A 23,216-nucleotide genomic window follows, 5' to 3' on the forward strand; every position below is an offset into this window, starting at 1 on the left:
TTGCATCATTTTTAACCAGTGGTCTGGCCCATCTGTCTCTGTAGGGCTTGACTAAGGTACCTACTGGCCAGGCGCTTACGTCTTGTAGGCGAGTTGCTTTATCTGGTGGACAAGAGATTATAAAGGAGGAGTAAGCTGGGTGTCGTGTTTTCACCTGCTTTACTTCCACAGTTATCCCATGTTCGCCCTCACACATGGCTTTAATGTTTCTTGGCTGTGTTGTGGGTCCCAGCCTTGATACAAAAATTTGCTCTCTGGTTGCAACGGAAGTAATGTTGTACATTTCAGAAAACCGTTTGTTTGTTTCAGGTGTGTTACAGGAAGACACGTTAATACTTTCTCTGTGAACTGGATTACGTCGTCGGCTGTCCTCGGCGAGAGTAGGCATGAAATTTTGGGATGGGCGGGTTTTTCTACCCTCAAAAGTGTTATGCTTTTTAGGTAGCATAGTGATGTGCGCATAAGTGAGTGGGTTTGCAGGAACATGATTTGAGGGGGAAGATGTAACTCTGGAGTTCGTACTCTTGGAATACATGCATGCTCCAATCATTTCAGTTGATTCCTGTTGTCCTAATATTTCTGAGGCTTCTTTATTTTGGTTTCGACTTTTCCTAGTGGAATGTGTGGAGCCATTTCCTTGTGCTGCCCTTAAAGTTTCACTGGGTTTGGTGCTATTGCTTGCGAGGTCCTGCTGCAAACAGACAGTTCGCGGCTGGGCTTGAGATTCACATATTATTTGGCTGTCTTGTAGTTTTGCAATTCTTTCTGATTTGTTTTCCTCCGAATTCAATTCTTTTCTTGTCTTCTGTTTGTGATTTTCAATGCTTTCTGTCCTCCTGTACAATCCATGCATATCACTTCTACTTTTCTTTGGGTAGCTCTGCCTCGCATAGCAAGTTTCGTCGGTTACGGGAGCCGTTGAGCCACCTTGTGCAACGAGGACGGATTCAAAGCATCCTAGCTTTTCCTCCAGTCGTTTAAGGGTGTGCAATATTTTACTGTTTTGTTCTTTGAGAAGAAAATTCTCTTCCTGCAGTTCCTGTAGCATTTTATGTACAGGGATGAAATTGCTCGCGAAGTTTTCAGCGTATTCCACAGCCTGCATCGAAAAGGGGCTGATGCAGTCTGCAAGGATATCCTTTAATTCCGTAAGCGAGACATATTCTTTACGGTTCTCTTCCTGCCTTTCATCCGGGCTATGATTGCTCCTCTTTCTAGCGAAACCCCCTTCAGAGTGCTCGCAGTCTTCCGGGCAAATATCGCATCCCAAGGTTTCAAAAATTGATCCTTCAGGATGGCCCAAGATGCCATTTCCAAGGTCAGTCTGCGAGAGGATTTCTCTTGTTGCTTGTTCAAGGTCATTAATCTGTTCTGTGCAAGAATCTTCACAAATGACTTCATTGGGTAATTCTTCATTATTTTTCCCTGTTTGTTGCCTACAGGCGTTACATTCAAACTTGCGTTTTCTAGTTTTGTTTAATTTCTTAATATCTACAGAAGTACAATCAGGCTTATTGCAATAGTTTTTGTGACAAGTAACGCATTTAATTATGAAGTCATCATTGGTCAGACATATGCAGCAAGTAAGCGGCACGGCTGATGCGCTGAAATCTGTCATTCTGAAATGCAAATGGGGGCTGGAATTTCAGTAATTTCGAGGCAGGTAGTCTTTAGTACAACAAGATAGGGCACTTCTATCGTTCGATGACTAGCCGAAGAAATATGCAGGTGGAAATGGGGGAGGTTTTAATCCCTAACTTTGTCACCGCTTGACCTTGTTCAGAGCTTAAGTGCCGTATTGCCTTAAGCAGAATATTGCTATGTTCCGCTGCACTGAATCGCTATAAACCAACCGTTCCTTTCAACTATTACCCGAAGTATGAATGCTTAAAATCAAGATTAGACATATTACCTGTTCAGGATTCCATTAGTAGACACTATATCCAGATTCCACTTCTCATAAGCTCTCTGTTAATATGCAGTTCATTTATGATCCTTTCAGGTTAACTTAGGTATTTGAGTATTTTTAGGAGCACATAATTCAGTAACTCACTGACCTTCGCCACCTAGCGGAACATCTCCGCTAGGTGGCGAAGGGTTCGTGTCTTACTGTTTAACTGCTACTTACATATAAGGCTGAGGTAATAACTGTAGTAGGTGTCCTCTTTCTAGAAGGCATTTTAAATATTATATCAGAAAGAAATAATGAATACAATTGGAAAAGCAGTAACATAACGAAACAATTATGAATTATTACTAACATTGGCGATGCAGGATCTAACAGGCTTCTTAATAAAAAGGTATAGCCTACAGTCCGAGATTAATGACCCTTCGTCGTCTGTTCCCTTCCTAAATATCGACAGAGTTTCACTCGAGTGATTTTGCGTGATATTGCAATACACACATTATTAGTTGTTCGAAATGGGCAATGGGGTGTGGTTTTGCAATATCAGACGTTGAGTGAAATAAAATACATTGTTTACCACTTGAGAATTTGCATTAATATGTATATTGAAGTGTTACCACATCAGTTTACACTTAATACAATATGGCTACGTTTCAAAGCTCTTCTGAACACTGATCTAGTGCCTGGTTCCAGTGCCATCAATCAAGGCTGGTGCTTGAAGATGAGGGTGTGCAATATAACATGCTCCTCGATTTAAAAGGGCCTCAAATAAAACCAAAAGGGAACGCATTTCTCTTAGTAAAGAGAACTGAGTAGTGCCGGTATTAATTCTTGCACCCTAGGCTCCTGAACTGTAGGACTGGTCATATAGCAACTCATACCTGTTTAAGCGTCTGAAGACAGATTTCAACAAAACCCTTAAACGTAGCCAACCTGTGTATTTAGCGTATAATACACAATTATTGTATTAATGTGGAAACAGCTCAATAAACAACTTAAAGTCTCACTTGGTATAACAATGTCTTTTTTTTTTTTTTGTAAATTTTGCTTCCAATTCATTAGGAAAAGATCATATGTGTTGTCTATGCCAGCGATGAAGTAAACGCTCTAAAAATGAACAATTTTCTTTTCTCAGATCACTACTTACAGGGACAATTAATCAGCTAGGATACTTCCATAATATATTCAAGGCTTTTCTAATGCACAAGCTATGGGAGCAAGATCGAGTCCACATTTCTATAAATGAGAAAAACAAAAATTAAAAAAAATAGGAAGTTAAACTTAATCCGTGAAAAAAAAAGAATTTGATGCTATTTTACAGAGAACTATTTGACAAAATTATTTTTCTAAAATTAACAAATTTTATGGTATAACTTCTATATTTGTGAATTAAAGAACAACTGTTTCAAGATGAACTGAAATGAAAATCTATGAATATTTATATTACGGCTTTCTTAAATTAATTTTGTAGCAGTAGTAGTAACACAAGAAATTATACAATTTCTCTTATTCTAATAATTAATGGAAATGTAAAATAGAATCCTCTCATTCTACTGTTTATAATCAAAATCTGTATTAATTCTACAAAACAATCACCTGAAAAAATATTTTGGAGGTCCTTGTCTTCTTGAGGACTTCTAAGAAATGCTGTAAATAAGCAAAACAAAACTACCTGCGTCCTTCCAGTAAATGGTAGTAATCCATCTGAGCTACAATCATATGCTGCAGCGCAGGCCTTTTCCATCCAAACGGTCCACATGAAATGCTTCATTGCTTCTTCGAACTCGGTGCCTTGCACCATTAGAGTATTGGAAAAATTTGGATTCGTCAGATCATGTTTACAGTTTTCCAATCATGAACAGTCCAATTTTTATGTTCATATTATTAGGGCTTTTTATGCACAACTGATAATATTGATCTTTTTCGGGCGACTCTAATTCAGATATCCAAGTTATGCAATTATCTTCTCAGTGTTTTCTCAGAAATCGGCTGATGTGGATCTTGGTTAACTGTTTGTGGCAGGCTTGTCTTGTTTGAAATCGTTTTTGTTTACTAGTACGCAAATACCCACGCAGACCAACGAATATCGACTACGGTATAAGTAATTCGGTATTCGTTGGTCTTCGTGGTAGCACAGTGGCAATGTCACCGTTCTTCCCAAACTGGGTAGAAAAGGCCCGAATTCAAAACCCGTCAATGATGCTAGGAAGTTTTTTGGTCTTTCTTCGCTCCGTGGCTGAGTTAGCTGTCTTAGGCGTAGATAGCAAGGTTACCACGAAAACTTGGATTTTTCGTCCAGGAAACTGGCAAATCGACCAGAGAACACATGCAATTCAAGAACATACTACACTTGGGCAGATGAATGGATCTTCCAGGTGGTCCTAGTGTGACACTTATTCAAAATTCGATATTCGTTGTAAACTATTACTTTTCTTTAGGAACACCGGCAAATTTAGCTAATATTCTTTGAAAGGTCATCGTTTAGACCTGTCAAATGCTATCACTCGTTTTTTGCAGCTTACTAACAAATTTTCTGCGCCCCATCTTTCGTGGCCGAAACCTATACTTCTTCAATCATAGCTGGCTGTAAATTGAGAAAAGGGTTACACTTGTGCTCTAATTTCACTTCTGTATGCAAACCAAGACGGCACAAGAGCTGAATCTGTTATATGCCCTTAATACTACAAGCAACTAATATTTTGTTTGGTGTCTGCATGCACGCAGCTAAACTTTGGAAAATTCTTAATTCCTTCTGTCCAATTCTGTTGATTGATCTTTAAACTATATAGCTTAATTCGGTGTCCTCCATCCCGCATCAAAAGTTGCGTCGATCTCTCCTACGTCTCGAGAGTGGTGGACTCCCAATTCCTCAACGAGTTTTAAGCAGAGCAGAACTAAGTTTTGCTTAAATAATAGAAACGATCTAACTCGCCAACTGACAGAATAATTTACTCTAAAACCAGAGCACTCTTCAATCGACAACAGACAACTACAATGAAAAATTTCTCTGAGAGAATATTAGCAAAGGGTAAGGTCCCATGTTAAATGGCTGGCCACTCCTAATTTCTCCCTTTGACACCTCGTTAATTCCATACCATAACGAATCCAAGCTGTAGGGCCAATGAAGAACGTACATAAGAATCGGAACAAGTGCCACATAAGAATCGGATATTTGTAACCACAATTTCACCGATTTTACATGGAAACTGAACTTACCTTATGAGCTTTTAAATATTCCTTTGCTTGAGACAGTAAATTTTTTTTAGTAGCGTTTTCGAATTTGCCTCCAATACAGTCCACCCATTTTTTGCGAATCTATGAAAATAAACGATTTCTTTATTTTAATTTTCACTTCATTAGGAAATGAAACACGTTATGTATATCACGAATTTTAATAAAAACTGTTTACAACTCATATATATAAAAAAGTAACGCACGAGTAAAATGCAGAATTTTAAAAGTGATTTGAAATAGTCATTGCAAAAGAAGGAAAAAATAAAAAAATCTTCTTGTGCAATAAGTTGATTTTACGTACATTAGAAGTTAAGAAATATATAAATCAAGATAATACACACATTAATAAAATGCTCTTTTTAATGTGTGTATCTCTGCTACAGAACTTTAAAAAGTGCCCCTAAAGTCCTTTTGACGTATTCACCAGATCTTATACGGTGTGTAAGCAGATTGATTGTAATTGTCTTGCTATCAGCGCGAGTAAGGTGCAGGTGTAGAGATTTTTCATCACTCAATTCAAGCATACGCGTCAGAGTCTACTGAGTTTGAATTGCTTCAGCATTGTTCCCCATAATCCTGCCCTCTATCGCAACAGTGTTCTTAAAAAAAAACTGTGCACTGAGTGTAGATAAATTTAAAGCACTTTTTGCTTAAACTACTCGAAGATTTTACCTCAGCAAAAACCTCGTGAGCCCAAACGAATCCATCACTCAGTGAAACAAAGGCCCACACCAGCCAGTCCGCTTCCTGAAACGACTGTAATTCAATCTAAGTCAAAATGACTTAAATCGAATGCAGGAATTGTTTGCAAAATGACAACTGAAGTTTAATGTTTCTAAATGTCAAGTTTTGCATTGGGGAAAAGAAATCAAAAAGATACTTGTAAGCAAGGGAAAGTTGGGCATAAATAGTTTTTTTTTTTTCAGTTCAGGACCAAAAAAAACTCAGAGGTCATGATTCAGTCAGGCATTAAATTTTCCATGTAGTTTTAAAAAAGGGACTAGAAAGGAACGTGGTGTCCTGTCTATGATATATAGGAACAGAAGTTGGAAAAAGGCTTGCCGTTGTTTTATATAAAACAACGGTAAGATCTCATTTTGAACATTTTGTTTAAGGTGGAGGCCACACATTATTATTATTATTATTAAAATCAGTTTATTTCCCAAGAAACCTTGGGTCACCCCGGGACGGCTCTGTGCCAGAAGGGTGTGAATACAGACTAAGGTGCGAGGAACACAATGTACAATAAACAAGGGTACATTCGTGCTCGACCCGAGACTTTTACAGGATTAAATAAACAATAATGTACAAAATATACAGTAATATACATGATTACATGAAGACAGAAAGTCTTTGTCATATACAAAGAGACAAGTTAAAAAAAAAAAAAAAAGGTCTGTCCAGGAGTAGGTGAGTATTATAGGTTCATAATCTGGTAACAGTTCTTGAGGATTTCCTTCCTGTAGGACTTGTCTTCACAGAACCTATCAGGGTGGATCCTAAATTTATTGAAGATCCGAAGACAATTGGCTGGAAACATGTTCCTCAAGGAATCAATGCTTGACAGCGTAAGACGTAGAGGGAGACAGGAGTCGGGGTGCTTCCCTCTTGCCCTGTTCGGACCAAAGATTAATGCGGATACTGATGGAGCATCAATTCGTCTCGTTATAAGCCGAGCAAGCGTGAGAACATTTTTTGTCATGATGATATGTCTCCAGGGAGTGGTGCCTAGATTTGCTTGTAGGATAGATCTGGAGATAGTTAGGGGATGGCCTACCACCCTGTTCATCCATCTAAGCAACCAGTACTCTAAACTAAGATACTTCTGAACGTATGAGGCAGGGGCAGATGACCAAATTTCTGAAGCATGGAGAGGAATCGGCGTAATACACCTCAGGATGTGTGGAACAAGCAGCGCTGGCTGATGCACACCAACGAGCTCTTGACGCACTGCCCAAAGAGCAGCGTACGTCTTCTGCCTCATCCTGGCAAAATGAGGCTGAAATGTGAGCCCAACGTCCCAGGTGAGGCCAAGATCAGTATGAGAGGTCACCTTTTGCACCGGTTCCCCACTCACAAAGATTTGGATATCATTTTTGGCTTTCTTCTTGGTTATCGTCAGTTGTGCTGATTTGGAAGGGCTCAGATGCAGGCCTATTGTGGCAAATAACTTTCCAAGCTCAATATCTGCCTAGAAGCTTGTTCGTTGATATCCTGAATCTGATGATTATGATCTGAGCTCACGTAGAACTTCAGATCGTCCGCATAAGAAACAAAGTTCGGATTCTGAGCAAGGAAAGGCTCCAAAACTGCTGCAAACAGGATAACTGACAGTACACGTCCTTGTGGAATGCCTCTTGAGACGTCAATAGTTACTTGAAAGTCATTGTGGGTCACAGACAGATGTCTAGGAAGTAAAATAGACTTCAAAATTTTAAGTAAGGTTTCCGCCAGGCCGAAGTAGTGTTTCAGAATGGTTAGTTTGTTATTTGGTTTTTAGGAGCATTAGCAACTAAGGCCATATTGCTCCGGGATATGCTGTGGTCATTCCTTGACGTTTCCGCATCCTCCGTATTTGGTGGTGACGGGCTCGAACCCCGGTCTAATCAAGAAGCGTGTGCTACGCACTGCTGCTCCTTCCCACCTGGCTACGGAGGTGCCTTTCAAATTGGTAAAAAGAGCTGGGAGGTGTATTCTGTCATAAGCCGATTTTATGTCGAGGAATATGATATCAATCTGTGATTTGTTGTTAAGGGTGTGCTGAATTCTGAAGAGGGTATCAAGAAGATTGGTAGTTGTCGATCTCCTTTGTAGAACTGTATGGAGGTACTCGGGCCTGTGTGCAAAGCAATGCTGGGCAATTTTTGGCTGAATTACTTTTTCGAAAATTTTGAGTAAAGAACAGCTGATGGATATTGGTCTAAGGTCTTTAGGAGATTTGGGTTTCTTGATCTTTGGAATGGGCTTAACATGGTAAGTTTTCCAAATTGAAGGAACTATTCCAAATTGCAGGATTTGTCTGAAAAGGTGAAGAAGAAGGTTGACTATATATGGGCTGCAAATTTTGATAATAAAGAGTGGGAAACCATCCGGACCTACAGTGGCTTTGTTGGGTAGTTTATTGATGACATCAATTAGGGTGTCTCTAGTTATTTCTATTTCAGACAAGTGTGCCCTAGGTAACCAGTCCTCCTGCGAGAGAAAGGAATCAGAGTCAGGAAAATCTGCCTGCTGTAAGCTGAACTGTGCCCATTCCTGGACAAGCTTTTTGTCAATGGCTAGATGATGATGATTCGAAAGGATCCTTCTACCACTCTTCAACCTATTGAGAACAGCTTGGTTAAGGACCAGCCTTTTCTTTTTCAAGAAGCAAGCTCTTTCTTTCTTAAAGATGGAATGGTCTGAGGGAAGTTGAGTTTTCTGCCATTTCCGGTAGGCCTTCTGCTTCTTGATGAAAGCCATCTTAGTTTCCTTATTGAAACCCCGATTCGACCTGTTCCACTCCTGGTGATTCTGGCTGACCATGTAGTGCAATTAACTTCAGTTGTTCCGACAAGAGCATAATGGCATCCTCCAACGGCTCAGAATAGAGACGCCCCCAGTCAAACCCAATCAAGCATTGGAGAATGATCTCTGGCTTCAGATATTTGGTAGAGAAAGCTATCCTAGGCAATTCAGCAGAGTACTCGTCAGATAACCCAAGGGAATTGCTCTGTAAGGATAGTTTACATGCAATTGGCGAGTGATCAGATTGGAATCGAAAGTTGCCAGGTAGGAGTTTGATATCTTTTAAGCTGTGGAAGATTAGGTCCAGCGCTTGACACGCTCTAGTTGGTTGCGTCACTAACCGTGTAAGGTTAAAAGCCCGAAGAGTGGCCTCAAGGCCCTCAAGAGCATTCCCATGCCTGGGCAGTGGCAAGTTAAAGTCACCTGCTACAACAGTTGGAATTTTAGGCATTAGGTTGGTTGCTAACCACGTGAGCAGCTCCGCTCTTGAGTCATCATTGTGGTCCGGAGGAAGGTAAACCAGGCAGCATTGGATTTGAAGAAGAGGACTCCTCAGTGTCAGGGAGACTGCCTCAAAGTTGTTAGACTGGCGCACTCGTGTCCTTATTGGCTGGAAGCGATCGTTGAACAGGATTTCAACACCTCCGCCTCGCCCGTTAATTCTGTGATTCCCAATGTGTTTGTAAGGGGTGTTAAAACGGGTAAGATCAAGCTGTCTATCTGCCGCTAACCATGTTTCTGTAAGGCAGATGACATCAAACTCATCAAGCAATAGGAGAGTCTGGAGACAATGAAGCTTGTTTTTTTAGGCTGCGTACATTCTGCATAAACCAGAGAATCTCTTCTTCGTGTGAACCTGGTAGCAAGTCATCCTTTTGTAGCTATGGCTGTTTATCTCGCCTGGATCCGCTATAAGCGATCGATCTGCTCCTCTCTAAGGGTGCCTACCGGCCAGCAGCTAGAATCCAAGACGATATGCTTTGCATTCGCAGGGCAGGAGATGATAAAGGAAGAATAGGTAGGGTGTCTAGTTTTGATCGCTTTTGCGTCTAAGTTGATCCCATGTTCTTGGGCAAAGAGTGCCCTGATACTTTCCACTTTTGTTGCTGGTCCTAGTCTGGAAACAAAAATTCTCTCTCGGGTCTGGACAGCTGAAATATTATATATCTCCTCAAGTCTCCGCGACAGAGGGACCGAGGCAGGTTCAGTAGGAACCGACATATTAGGCTCCTCGCATGGAGTTCTGTTACCTTGTGTTTTCACAGACAAAACACTTTGAGCGCAAGCCATTTGTGGGTTATGCCTGGGAAATTGCACAAGATAGTTAATTTGGACAGAGAGACAGAAGGCATCCGCTTGAGCATAGATCCGCTCCTCCCTGTTTTGGCGTGGGGTTTCTCTCATCTCCATCCTCTTGTAACCGTGCTGGGCCTGGCTCAGAACCTGGCCACCAGGCTTCTCCTGACGTCTTTTGCAAGGTTGGTGCAGATTAGATTCACCAGGAATAATACACTTGTCCTGTATAAAAGGGCTGTCAGCCTCGAAGGTCGGATCGCGCTGATGTAGAGCGGTGTGAGGGGGATGAGTACCCAAAGGGTTCAACATCACGGCCGGGGCTACGATCTGATCAGTTGTGATCATGAAGAAAGGCATTAAGGTTCTGTAATTGTCTAAGAAGGGCAACCAAATTTGCAATGAGAGATAAACGATATCGATTTTAAGAACGGCGCAGAAGGTGCAAACTGCAAAGCTTGGCAACAAGACATCTTTGGGGGAGGGGAACTTGATTGAGATATATAAAGCCCAGGAGGGAATTAGTAAAATAAACAAGGGAAGTATCTTTTGAGCCGGTAGAAGAAAGAAGAACTGGGGGCGCAAATGCAAAAGTTTGGGGTGTAACAGGAGACTGGATCTTATGAACTGCTTTCGAGCGTGTTACAGAGATCAGGGGAATAAATTGGTTGCCACAGTGGTTGAGACATTCGGGTTCCCCACACGATGACCATGCTTGAGACAACTGATCTCTCTTGCCTATTTTCACTGAAAGATATTTCAGACACATATGGGTGGTGAGGAGGGGGACAATTGCATCTCAGAGTGGGGACGGTCAAACACAAAATTCAATTTGTCCCGTCCCCAGTAGAGTATATAAATCTAAATTTAGAGTAATCTAAATCCATTTTAATTCTTGGTGTTGTAGTACAACTGAGATTAAATATGACTTTAGTCGCTTTACCCAGAAACAGTTCTTTTATAAAGATTCTGGTGGGTATGTATAATTCCAAAGATAATAATAGTTATAAAGAAAAATTATTGATAATTTCGTTTAACGTACAAATCAGTTTCGGTGCTAAAGGTAATCATATTGAGATTTGATTGCAGTTTATATTTACGGGATGTCAGAAAAAGATTCGAAAATCCTGTTTAAACTTGCTGAAATATCATTAAAAATATTTACATACAAACTTTATGTCACTCTCGTGATATAATCAGTTATCTGGGAATGTGTGAATTTACCTCACTAGCCTCACCGCTGCAGCGGCAATCTGTCCAAATACCGTCGCACACGAACTCAATGGCATCCTTGTAACCACGACTGTTATCTCGAATACCTTCCAAACAACTGACGTACATCTTTGATATCTGAAAAAAAAAAGAATAATAATTAATATAAGAATTATGGAACAAAACAGATTATTGCAGATCATTAGAAACAGACCGTTAGAAAAATTATAGATACCAATAAATATATTGTAATAAGGGGGAGGACGGGGTGTTTAACAATATGGTTTAGAGATGAAATTAAAAATATATATATATATATCCTTATTAAAGAATTACAGAATATAGATTATCACTGTCAATATCTTCATGGGATGAGAGCCAGTAATCTATCTTGGACCAACATATCCTTTTGAACCCTATACGAATGAAAATGCGTTCAAGTGAATACACAGTACCCAGCCAGAATTGGCCAGAATTGCTTTGAATTAGAAATAACAGTTGTCTGAAGGACACTACAGAAGCTATTTAAGTAACTGTAATAATAATTAACATATTTTGAATATTGATTATAAATAAGCATTAAATTGCTTATTTAATGCTTATTTATAATCATTCCTTCTGACATTCTTTTGACGGCAGACCACGGGAGGCATTGAATGGAGTGTATTGGGAATGGTAGGAGATGGTTTACCAAGATCATCAATACAATAGCTAGAAGAAAATTAGGATGCTAGCAGGTCAGCTTTATCTTTGGCTGCAGTGTTAATGGAACCATCTGGTTTTGACAGAGGTGGGAAGAGAGATGAGCAAAAATTGCGGCCAATAACTTTGGCAAGAGACCAGAATGCTCAATTACAATTTGGACAAGAACATGTTTCTACTCTTGCATACAAGAATAAGACTGTAATTGCTCTTACATACAAGAATAAGACTGTAATTATGTACTCTAAGTAAATGTCAGAAAGAAAGACAACAAACCAAAAAAGATGATAAGATAAGGCAAAAAAAAAAGAGCATAATCTGCGAAGTAACTTAGCTATTATAGATAAATACTTAGGCAAACTGTATATGAGTATTAATCTATCAGCAGAGCACTTTCCAACAAATCCACATCCTTCAAAAAATGAGGATTAGAAAGTTGTATACGGTATTCAAGATGCGACTTAAGTCTTGCCTTATGCAAAGAGATAATCACATCATTGTCTTCCTGCTGGCAAAGTTCCTGTATATCATCGTCAGTATACCATAGTATTTCACACTACAGAGTTACCTAATAAGGATCTTTATATATTTTCTTAGATACTTAGATTAATTATTGCTTAGTACCATAGAGTGAATTAAAGTACTTCAAATAACTAAAGAAAGAAAAAGAGAGAGAGAGAGAAAGAGAGCGAGAGAGAGATTGATATTTTTAAAGACCTAACTGAAAATCTAAAAGATTTAACATTTCTTATCGGTAACTGCTGAGAATCCAAACAGTCTTTAAAAACAGCAAATCTTTATTTATTTAAGCAAATATTTGAATCTATAGTTTTATATTTAAAGACATAACAGGTTCTTTTGACAGAATCTGTTACATTTTAACTGTTTTCTTGCTTCTTACTAATTTAGTATTTTGTTTCAGCAGAGGAAAAGAGAAAAATGATCATTAAACATACTGTATATGGTGTGTGTTGTACGTACGTTAAGGTGTTCTACAGGTTTAATTTGGCTTATATTTAGGATTTGCTTTATTCACATCACAATAATAGTAAGTACTACACTATATGATTACTTTATGCGTTATGCTTTAGATTCATAACGTAAAATCAAGTTCATATTGTTTTAAATGTATAATTTATAGACTTAACAAAAACATAACACATAAAGTAATTATGTGTTATGTGTGGAAGATTATAAACGCCAATTCAGAAAAACAGTGCTCATGGAAGTATCTATAAAAAAGACATGCAGCAGAAACAGACCATCTAGGAGACAGAAAGTGGAGGGGCCTTGTTAGAGATGAGTCATTAATTAAACTAACTGTCCTCTTCTAAATGGAATCTAGAAACCCGAGAGAGAGGATTTGGGGGCACGGCCCCAAATGTGGGAAAAATATTCCATGGTAGGGCGGATTTGAGGTTTGTATAGAGGAAACAGCTGTTTCGAAGAAAATTAACTCCGAGAGCGAAAGAGAAAAAACAGCTTTTTTGATGCAGAGGAAGCGATATTTGTGCTTACACCAAGAGAGAGAGAGAGAGATTAGAAGTCAGGGTAATCCCCAATACAGATATATCATCTTGCCTAGAAATCAGAGTGTCACTAAAGATAAGCATAGGAGCAGAAGAATCCTTTTTGCGAGATATAAGACTGGAATGAGTTTTAGAAGGATTAAAATCGACTAAGTAAATATTAGAATTTAATAGAATTTAAGGAATATTGGTAGTGGATATTCAACAAATAGAAGCAATTTGTGCAGGGCAAAGTCTCTCAAACTGAAAGGTGGAATGCAATGTGCTATCATCAGCAAAACTATGGATAGGATTTCCGGTCAACAGAAGACGGTCATTAATACATAACAGGGAAAAGAGTGGGAGAAAAAAGATAAATCTTGGTGACACCTGCATTAATAGAGAAGTTAGAAGACAGATAGCCATCTACTATCACCCGAAGAGATCATCAGCGAGAAAACTGGATACTCACTTTCAAAAAATAAATGGCAAACCATACGATGGAAGCTTATTTAGAAGACCATTATGCCTAACACGATTTATGCCTTTGAAATGTCAAGAGCAACTGCTTAAGTTTCGCCAAACTTTTCCGTTAAATTTGTCCATAGATGGGTAACATATGTCAGAATATCACTAGTGAATCAACACTGACGGAATCTATACTGGCGATCGTTAATCAGATGGAAGGTTTCTGGATAGTTTAAGGGTTGGCAGTTAATTGATTTCTAAATTACTTTAGAAAGAGTAGAAGTAAGTGCAAAGGGAGCATAAGTTGTGACTCTTTTTAAGAACTGACTGGATATGAACACAATTCCAAGCAGAAGGGAAAACACTTTTGGAATAAGAATGTAAAAAAAAGGACGATACAAAACATGAGCAAGTTCGGGAGCACAGGTTGCGAGATTAAGTGGAGAGATGCCATCAGGACTTGGAGCTTTTTTAACTTCTAGATTGTTCAAAATCCTTCTGACATTCTTTTGACGGCAGACCACGGGAGACATTGAATGGAGTGTATTGGGAATGGTAGGAGATGGTTTACCAAGATCATCAATACAATAGCTAGAAGAAAATTAGGATGCTAGCAGGTCAGCTTTATCTTTGGCTGCAGTGTTAATGGAACCATCTGGTTTTGACAGAGGTGGGAAGAGAGATGAGCAAAAATTGCGGCCAATAACTTTGGCAAGAGACCAGAATGCTCAATTACAATTTGGACAAGAACATGTTTCTACTCTTAGCCTGTTCGAACTCTAGTGTGGACTGATTAATAACTGCGTTATAATTGTTGCTAGCAGTTCGTGCAGGCAGAAAATGAAACTGGAGATATGGATACAAGCCAATTGCGATAGGCAGCAGCATTATCTTAAACAGCCTGAATATTTATTGGTAAACCAAGGTTTAGATAAAGGACGAGATTTTAAGGTGGAGTGAAGAATAGAGGAATTCATCCCTGCAAGAATAATTTCATTGCACGATCTGAGCAAACGGTGACTTCAGAAGATCTGAAGCAGTAATCCGACCAAAGAAAAGAAAAAAAGAAATCTCGCAAATCATTCCATGTTGCATTCTTGTATTCTGGTAGGTAAATGAACAATTAGTGCGGTCATTAATAATTGAAAAAGTCTCAGCATCTCGACGAGCTGGGTCATTGTAACTAGTAAATCGAAGCCAGCTGGAGTTGAGAAAATTAAAATCATCAAGGAAAATTATCTCACTGTTAGGAAAGTTGGACTGGAGAAAGTCAATTTGCAAAGAGAGGAAGTCAAAGAGCTCCAAGTGATTAGTGGAGTTGGGAGAACGGTAGAGACAACAGATGAATCTGACAGAATGAGGTAGAGTGATTTTAAGCCAGAGAATATAGAAAAGAGGAGATTCCAAATTACTCAGTCTCTGACAGGTAATATCAAAACGGACTTATGCAAAAGTATCACCTTTTAAGCAAAAGAAATCGTACATCAAGTAATTCGGACAACTGATATGAGCAGCTGTTGAACCAACCGATAATTCGAATTCTGTCAGAAAAAGTACTTGGATATGATAGACTGTAAGTGGAAATGGACATCATTGAGATTGAAATTGAGACCATACGTATTTGTGAAATGAGCTACGAACGGTTTGGGAGGTTTAGATCTTTGAGCAGAGAAGTTTGTTCTATTACTTTGAAAAATCATAATGTATTCAGTAGAAAGAAAAGGTGGGGAGGACATGCTGTATGAAATAATGAAATTTTTGTATATGGCATATGTATGAAAAGAATATACCCAGCTCCTTGATAAAGTTTTCCATTGCTGTTAAAAAATAAAATAACTGAAAGAGGTCGCCATCCAGCTGCACGACAATTTACATACGAGCGCATACATTTTATTTTATTTTATTTACATTATATACTTCTTAAGTTTATTATACTAAAAACTTGTACTGTATCCGTTAACTGCAATGGAGGTCTGCATTGAATATACATTTTCCTTGGTGAGAGCGTAAATTAAATGAAATGGTTAGGAGATATCCCAGGACAGTCATAACGCCTTCCCGTTGTCACATGACTACTACCTTTTATTCATCTATCGGAGAAGTTTCACGCAGCTACTGTCATCGGTCTTGTCCAATCAGTTGATTGCGTCGTGGTGCACGCCACGCCCACCAGGAGGTTGCCATTAAAAGATGCCGCGCCCACCAAGGCTACTTTAGTTTTTCTTAGTTCTGTCTCTATTCTCTCTTCATTTACACAAATTCCTTCGTAAATGAAGAATATATATATTTCTTTATTTTTATCCTTGTATTTTAAAGTATACTCTTATTTTGGGGCTTGTTCCTAAACCCGTGAGCAACAGCGTAACTTCAATCATTAACAATTTCATTGCTTTCACTGCATTCTCGCATGAGTGTTAAATAAAAGAGTTGCGCAATAAATAAATATTTTTTTTTTATACTCCATGACGACAACATAAGGTCAGAGTAGTTCGCAAGATAGAGAGAACAGAACAACATTCCCCAGTATTTAGTAATCACATGCTGGGTACTTGATCATTCGAGTATGGAAGCCTTAGGTGGCACTTGTTGTCTATTGATACTTGCATCGCAAGTCGTAAAACGTTTACTTGATTACACATGTCGAGAGCATCAGCAATATGTATCCACTTTATGATAAAAATTAGAAACCTAAAATCAGAAACCATTATTTTGCCCGAATTGCAGCAATACACGTCGTGACGTGGATTCCACTAGGTGTCTGAGGGATTCTAGCTCCAGATTTGACCATTCTTCCATCAGGGTATTCATCAACTCTTGTACTATGTTCGATAGATAATTGAGAAGCCGAACTGTCTTTTCCAAGACCTTAGGAAAGTTCCATATGTCGTTCAGATATAACTTTGGCACAGTGGATAGATAGTTGTCATCTTAAAAGAATCCTTTGCAATTCGAATACAAACGAAACGTTTCGAGGAACAGTCATTATAGGTAACACCACCATCTAATGGTATAAGATGATCTAGTCCGTACCAACAGAACACTCCTTACAGAACACCACCTCCACACAACACCACCACATAACAGAACACCTCCTCACACAACACCACCACATAACAGAACACAACCTCCAGCCGTTTGAGTGGTAGACACGAGAAAGCTGGGATGCATGGTTTCCTCGAGGTTCCAGCTACACTTTCAGCCTACCATTCTTGCAAAAAAATGTAAATCTAGACTAGTCAGACCACGTGTTCGTTTTTCAGTGTTTCACAATTCAGTCTTGCCATTGGCGGCAACACTCCAGTAGGATCCTTCGATTTTCTACAGAATTTTTCAGTCATATTCCTCACACTGGATCTTCTATTCTGACGCATAATTCTGTAAGATCTGAAAATCTTACAAAAATAAAATATTTTTTTTTGACTTCTGAAGTTAGTTTTCCTTTTTGGATTCTTGCCGTTGGGAGAAATGTTAATAGCGTCAGTTTCAATAAACAAGAATTATCCAGTAAGGATTGTAAAACTTAAAGGGTAGGAAGAACGAAAAACAGAAAAATTAGCTTTGCATCCGTCAAAACAGAAAACTGACGGAAAATACTATAGCAAGCCCAGCAGGTGGTACGGCGCAACAAGTTTATGAGGGGTCACGCACCGGAAACGCATATGGCTAAACGCACACACAAGCCTCTAAAAATAGACGCGATGGTCTCCAGTGACACATTTGTGGTTTGTCTGTAGTGCTATGGAGACAAGCTGTGATGACCCAGAAGGAGTTGTTTTGATGCATTCGGCCTACATGAAAGAGCTCAACGGATGTCAACAGGTAGGAAATAAAAAAGGAGAGGGGTATTGTGAATCACGTGCCACAGGGCTGGCTGACCTGCCAACAAATGAAAGGATAAAAATGAATATAGGAAGGAGGAGATTGGTAGAACCACTGTAGGAAGGCGTGACAAACTCGTAAGAAAAATTTGTGGATGGAGACGGACAGAAAAAGAGGGAGTTGGGCAGTAAGAGGGGAGTGAGTCAGTGTCAGTGAGTTGGGCAGTAAGATGAGAGTGGGTCAGTGTCAGTGAGTGGGGCAGTAAGATGAGAGTTGGAGAAGAAAAGAAAGGAATGAGTTTTTTTAGATAGAGTAGCCGGTGGAGAAAAGTGGCTAAGTTTAATGTGTAGTCAGAATGAGGGGTAGATAAGCTTTAGGTGAACAGTTAAGTCGTTGATCTAATAAGTTAGTGAGAGAGGCAGTCGAGTAAGTGGAAAGATGAAGATGAGGTGCAGAAGTCGGTCAGACAGTCAGTCAAAAGTAGACTGAGTTTCGAAGTGAGAGATGAACACGTGCCATAGAAAAGAGGGAAAATTTTTCAAGATCCTTAAAGTAGATGAGAAGGAGTCAACTCCATTATGAAGGAACGATATTGCCTGATATTCTGAGAGCAAGTACGCTGGAGCTGATGAAATCCGAAGCCGGACAAAAAGAGTACAGCCATTCTGATCAGATGAAATTAATGCGTCCATAAAGAAATAAAAAGGTACCCAGGAAGGAATCCAGCATCTTATGTCGAACGCCCCCAGTGATTGTGAGATGCGACCCAGATAGAAAGGATCCCCTACTCGCTTAGAGAAGGATGTACCGTGAAGTCTGCCAAGTTATGTCAGTAAGTGATTAGTTTGCTTAAGTACTCTCAACATCACACCGACTATAGGCACTCGATAACCAATTTATCAGAACTTTTGATTGAACACATATGTATAAGTAGTACTTTATTGTAATGAATAAGTTAGTGAATGTTATGGACTGAAGGACATTACCCAGGGCAAGTCAATATACATATAGATAAATTTTGGAAGGGAATAGATATAAAATTTTTGATGTGATTGATACTTGTTAATATTTGGTTAAATAAGTGAATGACTAAGTATGAATTTTGGAAGGGGATAGACGGATGTCAGTAACCCCCGAATGTGCAAGTAGTTAATTGTAGAAATTTGATAGTAATAATTATCCAGATTAGAGAAGGTTGTAGGCTATAATCTGTTAGAAAACAGAGTAATGATTTATACTGAAATTAAGAGTATCGGAGCTTTATCTATTTGGAGTAGGAATTGTGTTGTAATGAAAGGAGAATGTTAATAGATTCTTTTGAAAGTTAATTGAACTCAGGAGTAAGGAAGTAGAAACATTTTGTTAGTTTAAAAGAGGAGATAGTTGTTTATGATTTATGTAAAGGAAATAGCCCTCCTTGAGGTTGCTCAATAGGCAAAATACTTTGCTCATATACATTTTGTTATAAGAAGATGAAATTAAATCTATTTGGTCATGAGTTTAATAAATTTCTTTTGTTTGATGTATCTATGTAAAAATGTCCAATAAACTGATATTTTTTATACAACATTTGTGTGTCTCTTTGTTATTCTGAGAAAAAGCCTATCCAAAGGGAATTAAACACTTCAAGGAGATTTTCCCCTAGAACTTGGAATTTTCTGAAGTAAAATAGTCAGATGCGCAAGTGGGGAGATATTATAAAGGGGAGTTGTTAATAGGGGAATAAATTAAGATAATAATATAACATAATATACTCACCCCCCCACAATTCTCTTTAAATCCTGCGATGTTCTCAGAATACCAACTTTGTGCTTCATTTCTCCCTTTTAGAGCTAAATTCTCCTTTCTTCTTTCACGCATTGTATACTTTTTCATTGATTGCTTTCTACACATCAATGATTATATTTGTTTTCTCAATTTGTTTATTCAAAGCTTCTGCTAAACGTGCTCCAACTTTGAACATTTTTCTGTAAATCAAAATGGTCATCTCTTTCCCATGATGGGATCGACTAAGAACTCCCAGGAAAGCGTGCATATTTATCTTTCACCAAGGGAGTTGTGATCATACCTTCGACGTGTGCAATATGTTTATCTTTTCTGTTTTCCCCAATACTTCTGAGATTTCTCCACAACAGTTTTGCGATTATCGTTTCACAACTCGCCCCAACCCGACAGAAATTCACCTTTGTGTCTTTTTTTACTACATGACAAAGGTAATCGCTCCCCTTGTTGATGTTATACGAGATTTCTGGTAGGGTTAATATAGATAAAATTGCGCATTACATTACGCTTCCTTATGTACTTAACTTAATACTATCATAATGAATTAAGTATATTTACACAATGGAACTCTTTATTCATACACTTTAGAAAGGCTATATGCTTGTCTTCTGGAAAAACTACAAGAAAATAAAAGAATTTCGTTTCAATTTATAACATCGATATCAGTTTGTTATATTGAATACTATGAATACCATCTTTAAAAAAAAAAAAGAAACATAGTAACTTATTATACACTGGTGTCAAAGCTCAGTGACAACCGTAAAAGCAAATGATAACATGGATTATTTTCTCTCTTTTTGGAATAACAGGAATACTGTAAGACTGAATAATATTGGAAACTAATATGTAAGAAAAACACTATTTTATTGCGTGAATGTTTTCTGTACAGGTTTATTTATCAACTACACTATCCTACAAAAAGTCATGAGGCACGAGTCTAATTGCAGCATATTTTGTGTGACTATTAAATATGCAAATATTTTGGACTATAAGAAAATTCCCTAATCACTGATCATGCTAGGGTAAAATACATTTTAAATTCTTTTCAATTCAGTAATTCATTTCAACAGGTACTCCGAATGATGAGCGTTTGGTAATAGCTAAAATAGTGTATAATAAGTTTCATAAAGGACAGATAATTTAAATGAAAGTTGGATGGGGAGAAAATTTTTGTTCTCATAAGAGCTGAAGAAACAACGAAGAAAATATACTCACTGACTACAGCTCACGGGCCTTGATGCTCTTAATAACCCCATCCTTCCATCAGACCATTGACAATCTAAGTTTGAAGCTGCAAACACTTCTACTTCTATAAGCATTTTCACAGAACATGGAGAGCTGTCATATATTTTTTTTTTTACAAGACGAGCTGCAGCCTACAGGCCTTGATAAAGAAAACAGATGCACCCTATCGATTAGCATGATGCAAAACACACCGAACCTGTACTGTGGATCAGTATGGTTTGAATAGATAATATCAGAACATTGCAGGCACACATGGAGAGAGCTTCGACTTCAGGCCAAATGAACATCTTTGAAATGAATTTAAGCAAAAAATTAGGACAAGACCAAGACTATCATTTTCTTTAGTGGATCTCACGAATGCTTTAAAGAAGAATAGCACAGTTCCACTAACTTTCTACAAGAAATTAGAAGAGAGTCTTCCAATATGCACTGATTTGAATAAATACTTAACTACAAGTGTTCCATACGTTCATCACCGTATTATGAACGTATTCATTTCGAATCTCCACTTGATGCGTTGGCGTTTTCTTCTTTTCTGGGTGGTCACTAGCGCAGTTACGCAAGTAGCACTTCCAGTTGGTTATGCTGGATGGCTTTGCCCTTCCCTTGTGGTAGCCATACAGGGAATATCTCTATTGCTCCACTAACTTCCTCTGGAGTAAGTCTCCGACATTTTTAACCGACCCCCTCTGTTTAAGGCTTGAATACGAGTGACTTTATCTGCACCATCCTCGATGCAGTATGATTATTACTTCTCCTCGACATCACATCCCTCTGTGTCAATTTTTTTTTAAATATTTATTAACGAGCAGCCCCTAACTAGAAACTAGCAAATTTGCTATACATATAACATACATTTATATACAGATTTTCATAAATTACAAGATCATAAAACAAGACGGCAGAATCGAATTACTCATTCTCAATCAACATACCACATGTCCAGACAATAAATCACATGACATATTAGAATTAAAAAATATATATAAATTGTGGAGCAAGGAACCACATCACATAGCACATGGTCCAATGAACCATATGACATGAAATAAGACTAAAATAAGCATATTAAGTGGAAGTGGTTGTGTTCAACTTCGGCTTACGCCCAGGGGTAGTGATAGTTCTTGGGAGAGACACTAGATGACGTCACTATCCGTCTCAGCAATAACTTCGACCTTGGGCTAGTTCCTCTAAAGCGACATTTACGATGTTTATTACTATTGTTATTCTTACTGTAATTTATTTCTTTTACTATACAGGTTTAGCGAGGAAATACCAGTTGACCAAAGAAAGTGTACCATACTACAAGTACGAACCCCAGGCAGTACTAGAGACTCGAACCCACAAGCTGTACTGGGACCGCGACATAATAACGGATAAGACTATCCCGCACAACAGACCGAACATAACCCTTGTGGACAAGATGGAAAAGGCTACCTATTTGATTGGCATAGCGGTGCCCAACACTAGCAATGTCCAGAAAACCCATGGAGAAAAAATCAGGAAGTACGAGAACCTAAGACAGGAGATCAAAGAGATGTGGCATATGCAACAAGTAACGACCATCCCGATCATCGTGTCAACCACAGGTGTGGTACCAAAGACCCTACATAACAGCCTAGCAACAATAGGTCTCCCAGCGAACACCGACAAGGAACTCCAGAAAGTCGCAATCCTGAACACCTGTAGGATAGTCAGAGAGTTCCTCGATCAACAGTAACACCAATCATAAAAAGCATCCTGCGTACTTGATAGCAATACCCATCTCGGGGTGGAACCACCCAATCAGGGAGAAATAATATAAGAGCAACAATAATAAAAGTAATGTTAGTTGCTTAAAAATATAATAATTATATTTGTATTACTTTTTTTCTAATTTTGAAATCTCAAGCATGTGTTATTCGTTTTAAAGTTCTGTGACATATAGATTTTGACAAGTAAAATTATGACATTTTGCATTAAATAATTTTTGCAATACTCACGACATCTAGCACACTGCACTAATACATCAAACTCGTAGATATCACTCAGGGCTAATGGGAAGAGAAATGCAAATACGACAAACTTCCACATCTTTATTTAGGATATCAGGAATCTTTTTCCCTACTTTAGAACAAAAAAAAAAAGACTTCTTGTGGATGGTTGAGTGCGTATCGCTGATGTAAATCTGGAAAAAAAGAAAACTACATTAATATAATTCAGTAATTTCTGAAAAGTAAGACAACATACGTGACAGTCTGTTTTTTTCTGAGATAAGACCATGGACCTTCAGTATATTCGGTATGTCAATCTGTTGGTATGTCAATCTGTTGTATTCTGTCGTCGCTTAAAGCGCTATTCGTTAGCAAGCGAGGCTAATAGTCTGATATTGCGTTATTATTTTCTTTTCTCTTCTTTCTTCTCCTTATGTTTTGTTTTTCCATCCCTCAACGGATACTGATGCCATTTGCTTGGGGTGGTTGTTATATCCTGTAACTATTATTGGTTGAGAAACTCTCTGGTTATCCTAGAGGTGTTCATGATTACGGCTTTCCTGCGTT

At 38.4% G+C, this 23,216-nt stretch overlaps 1 protein-coding gene across 1 annotated transcript; it reads right to left on the reverse strand.

Moving 5' to 3' along the window:
• Positions 1 to 3,060: 3,060 nt before the first annotated feature.
• On the reverse strand, positions 3,061 to 22,749 carry LOC150089790 (uncharacterized). Its single transcript, XM_090368815.1, has 5 exons — positions 22,659 to 22,749; positions 19,990 to 20,048; positions 11,165 to 11,290; positions 5,123 to 5,221; positions 3,061 to 3,142 (listed from the first exon to the last, which is right to left on the reverse strand). The coding sequence occupies exons 1-5, from the start codon at positions 22,747 to 22,749 to the stop codon at positions 3,092 to 3,094; spliced, it is 426 nt and encodes a 141-aa protein (XP_090224941.1). The 3' UTR covers positions 3,061 to 3,091.
• Between the last annotated feature and the right edge of the window lie 467 nt (positions 22,750 to 23,216).

This window comes from Mastigoproctus giganteus, chromosome 2 (assembly GCF_048544385.1).
Source record: "Mastigoproctus giganteus isolate SK-2022 chromosome 2, ASM4854438v1, whole genome shotgun sequence".
In the NCBI taxonomy this organism is placed as follows: domain Eukaryota; kingdom Metazoa; phylum Arthropoda; class Arachnida; order Uropygi; family Thelyphonidae; genus Mastigoproctus; species Mastigoproctus giganteus.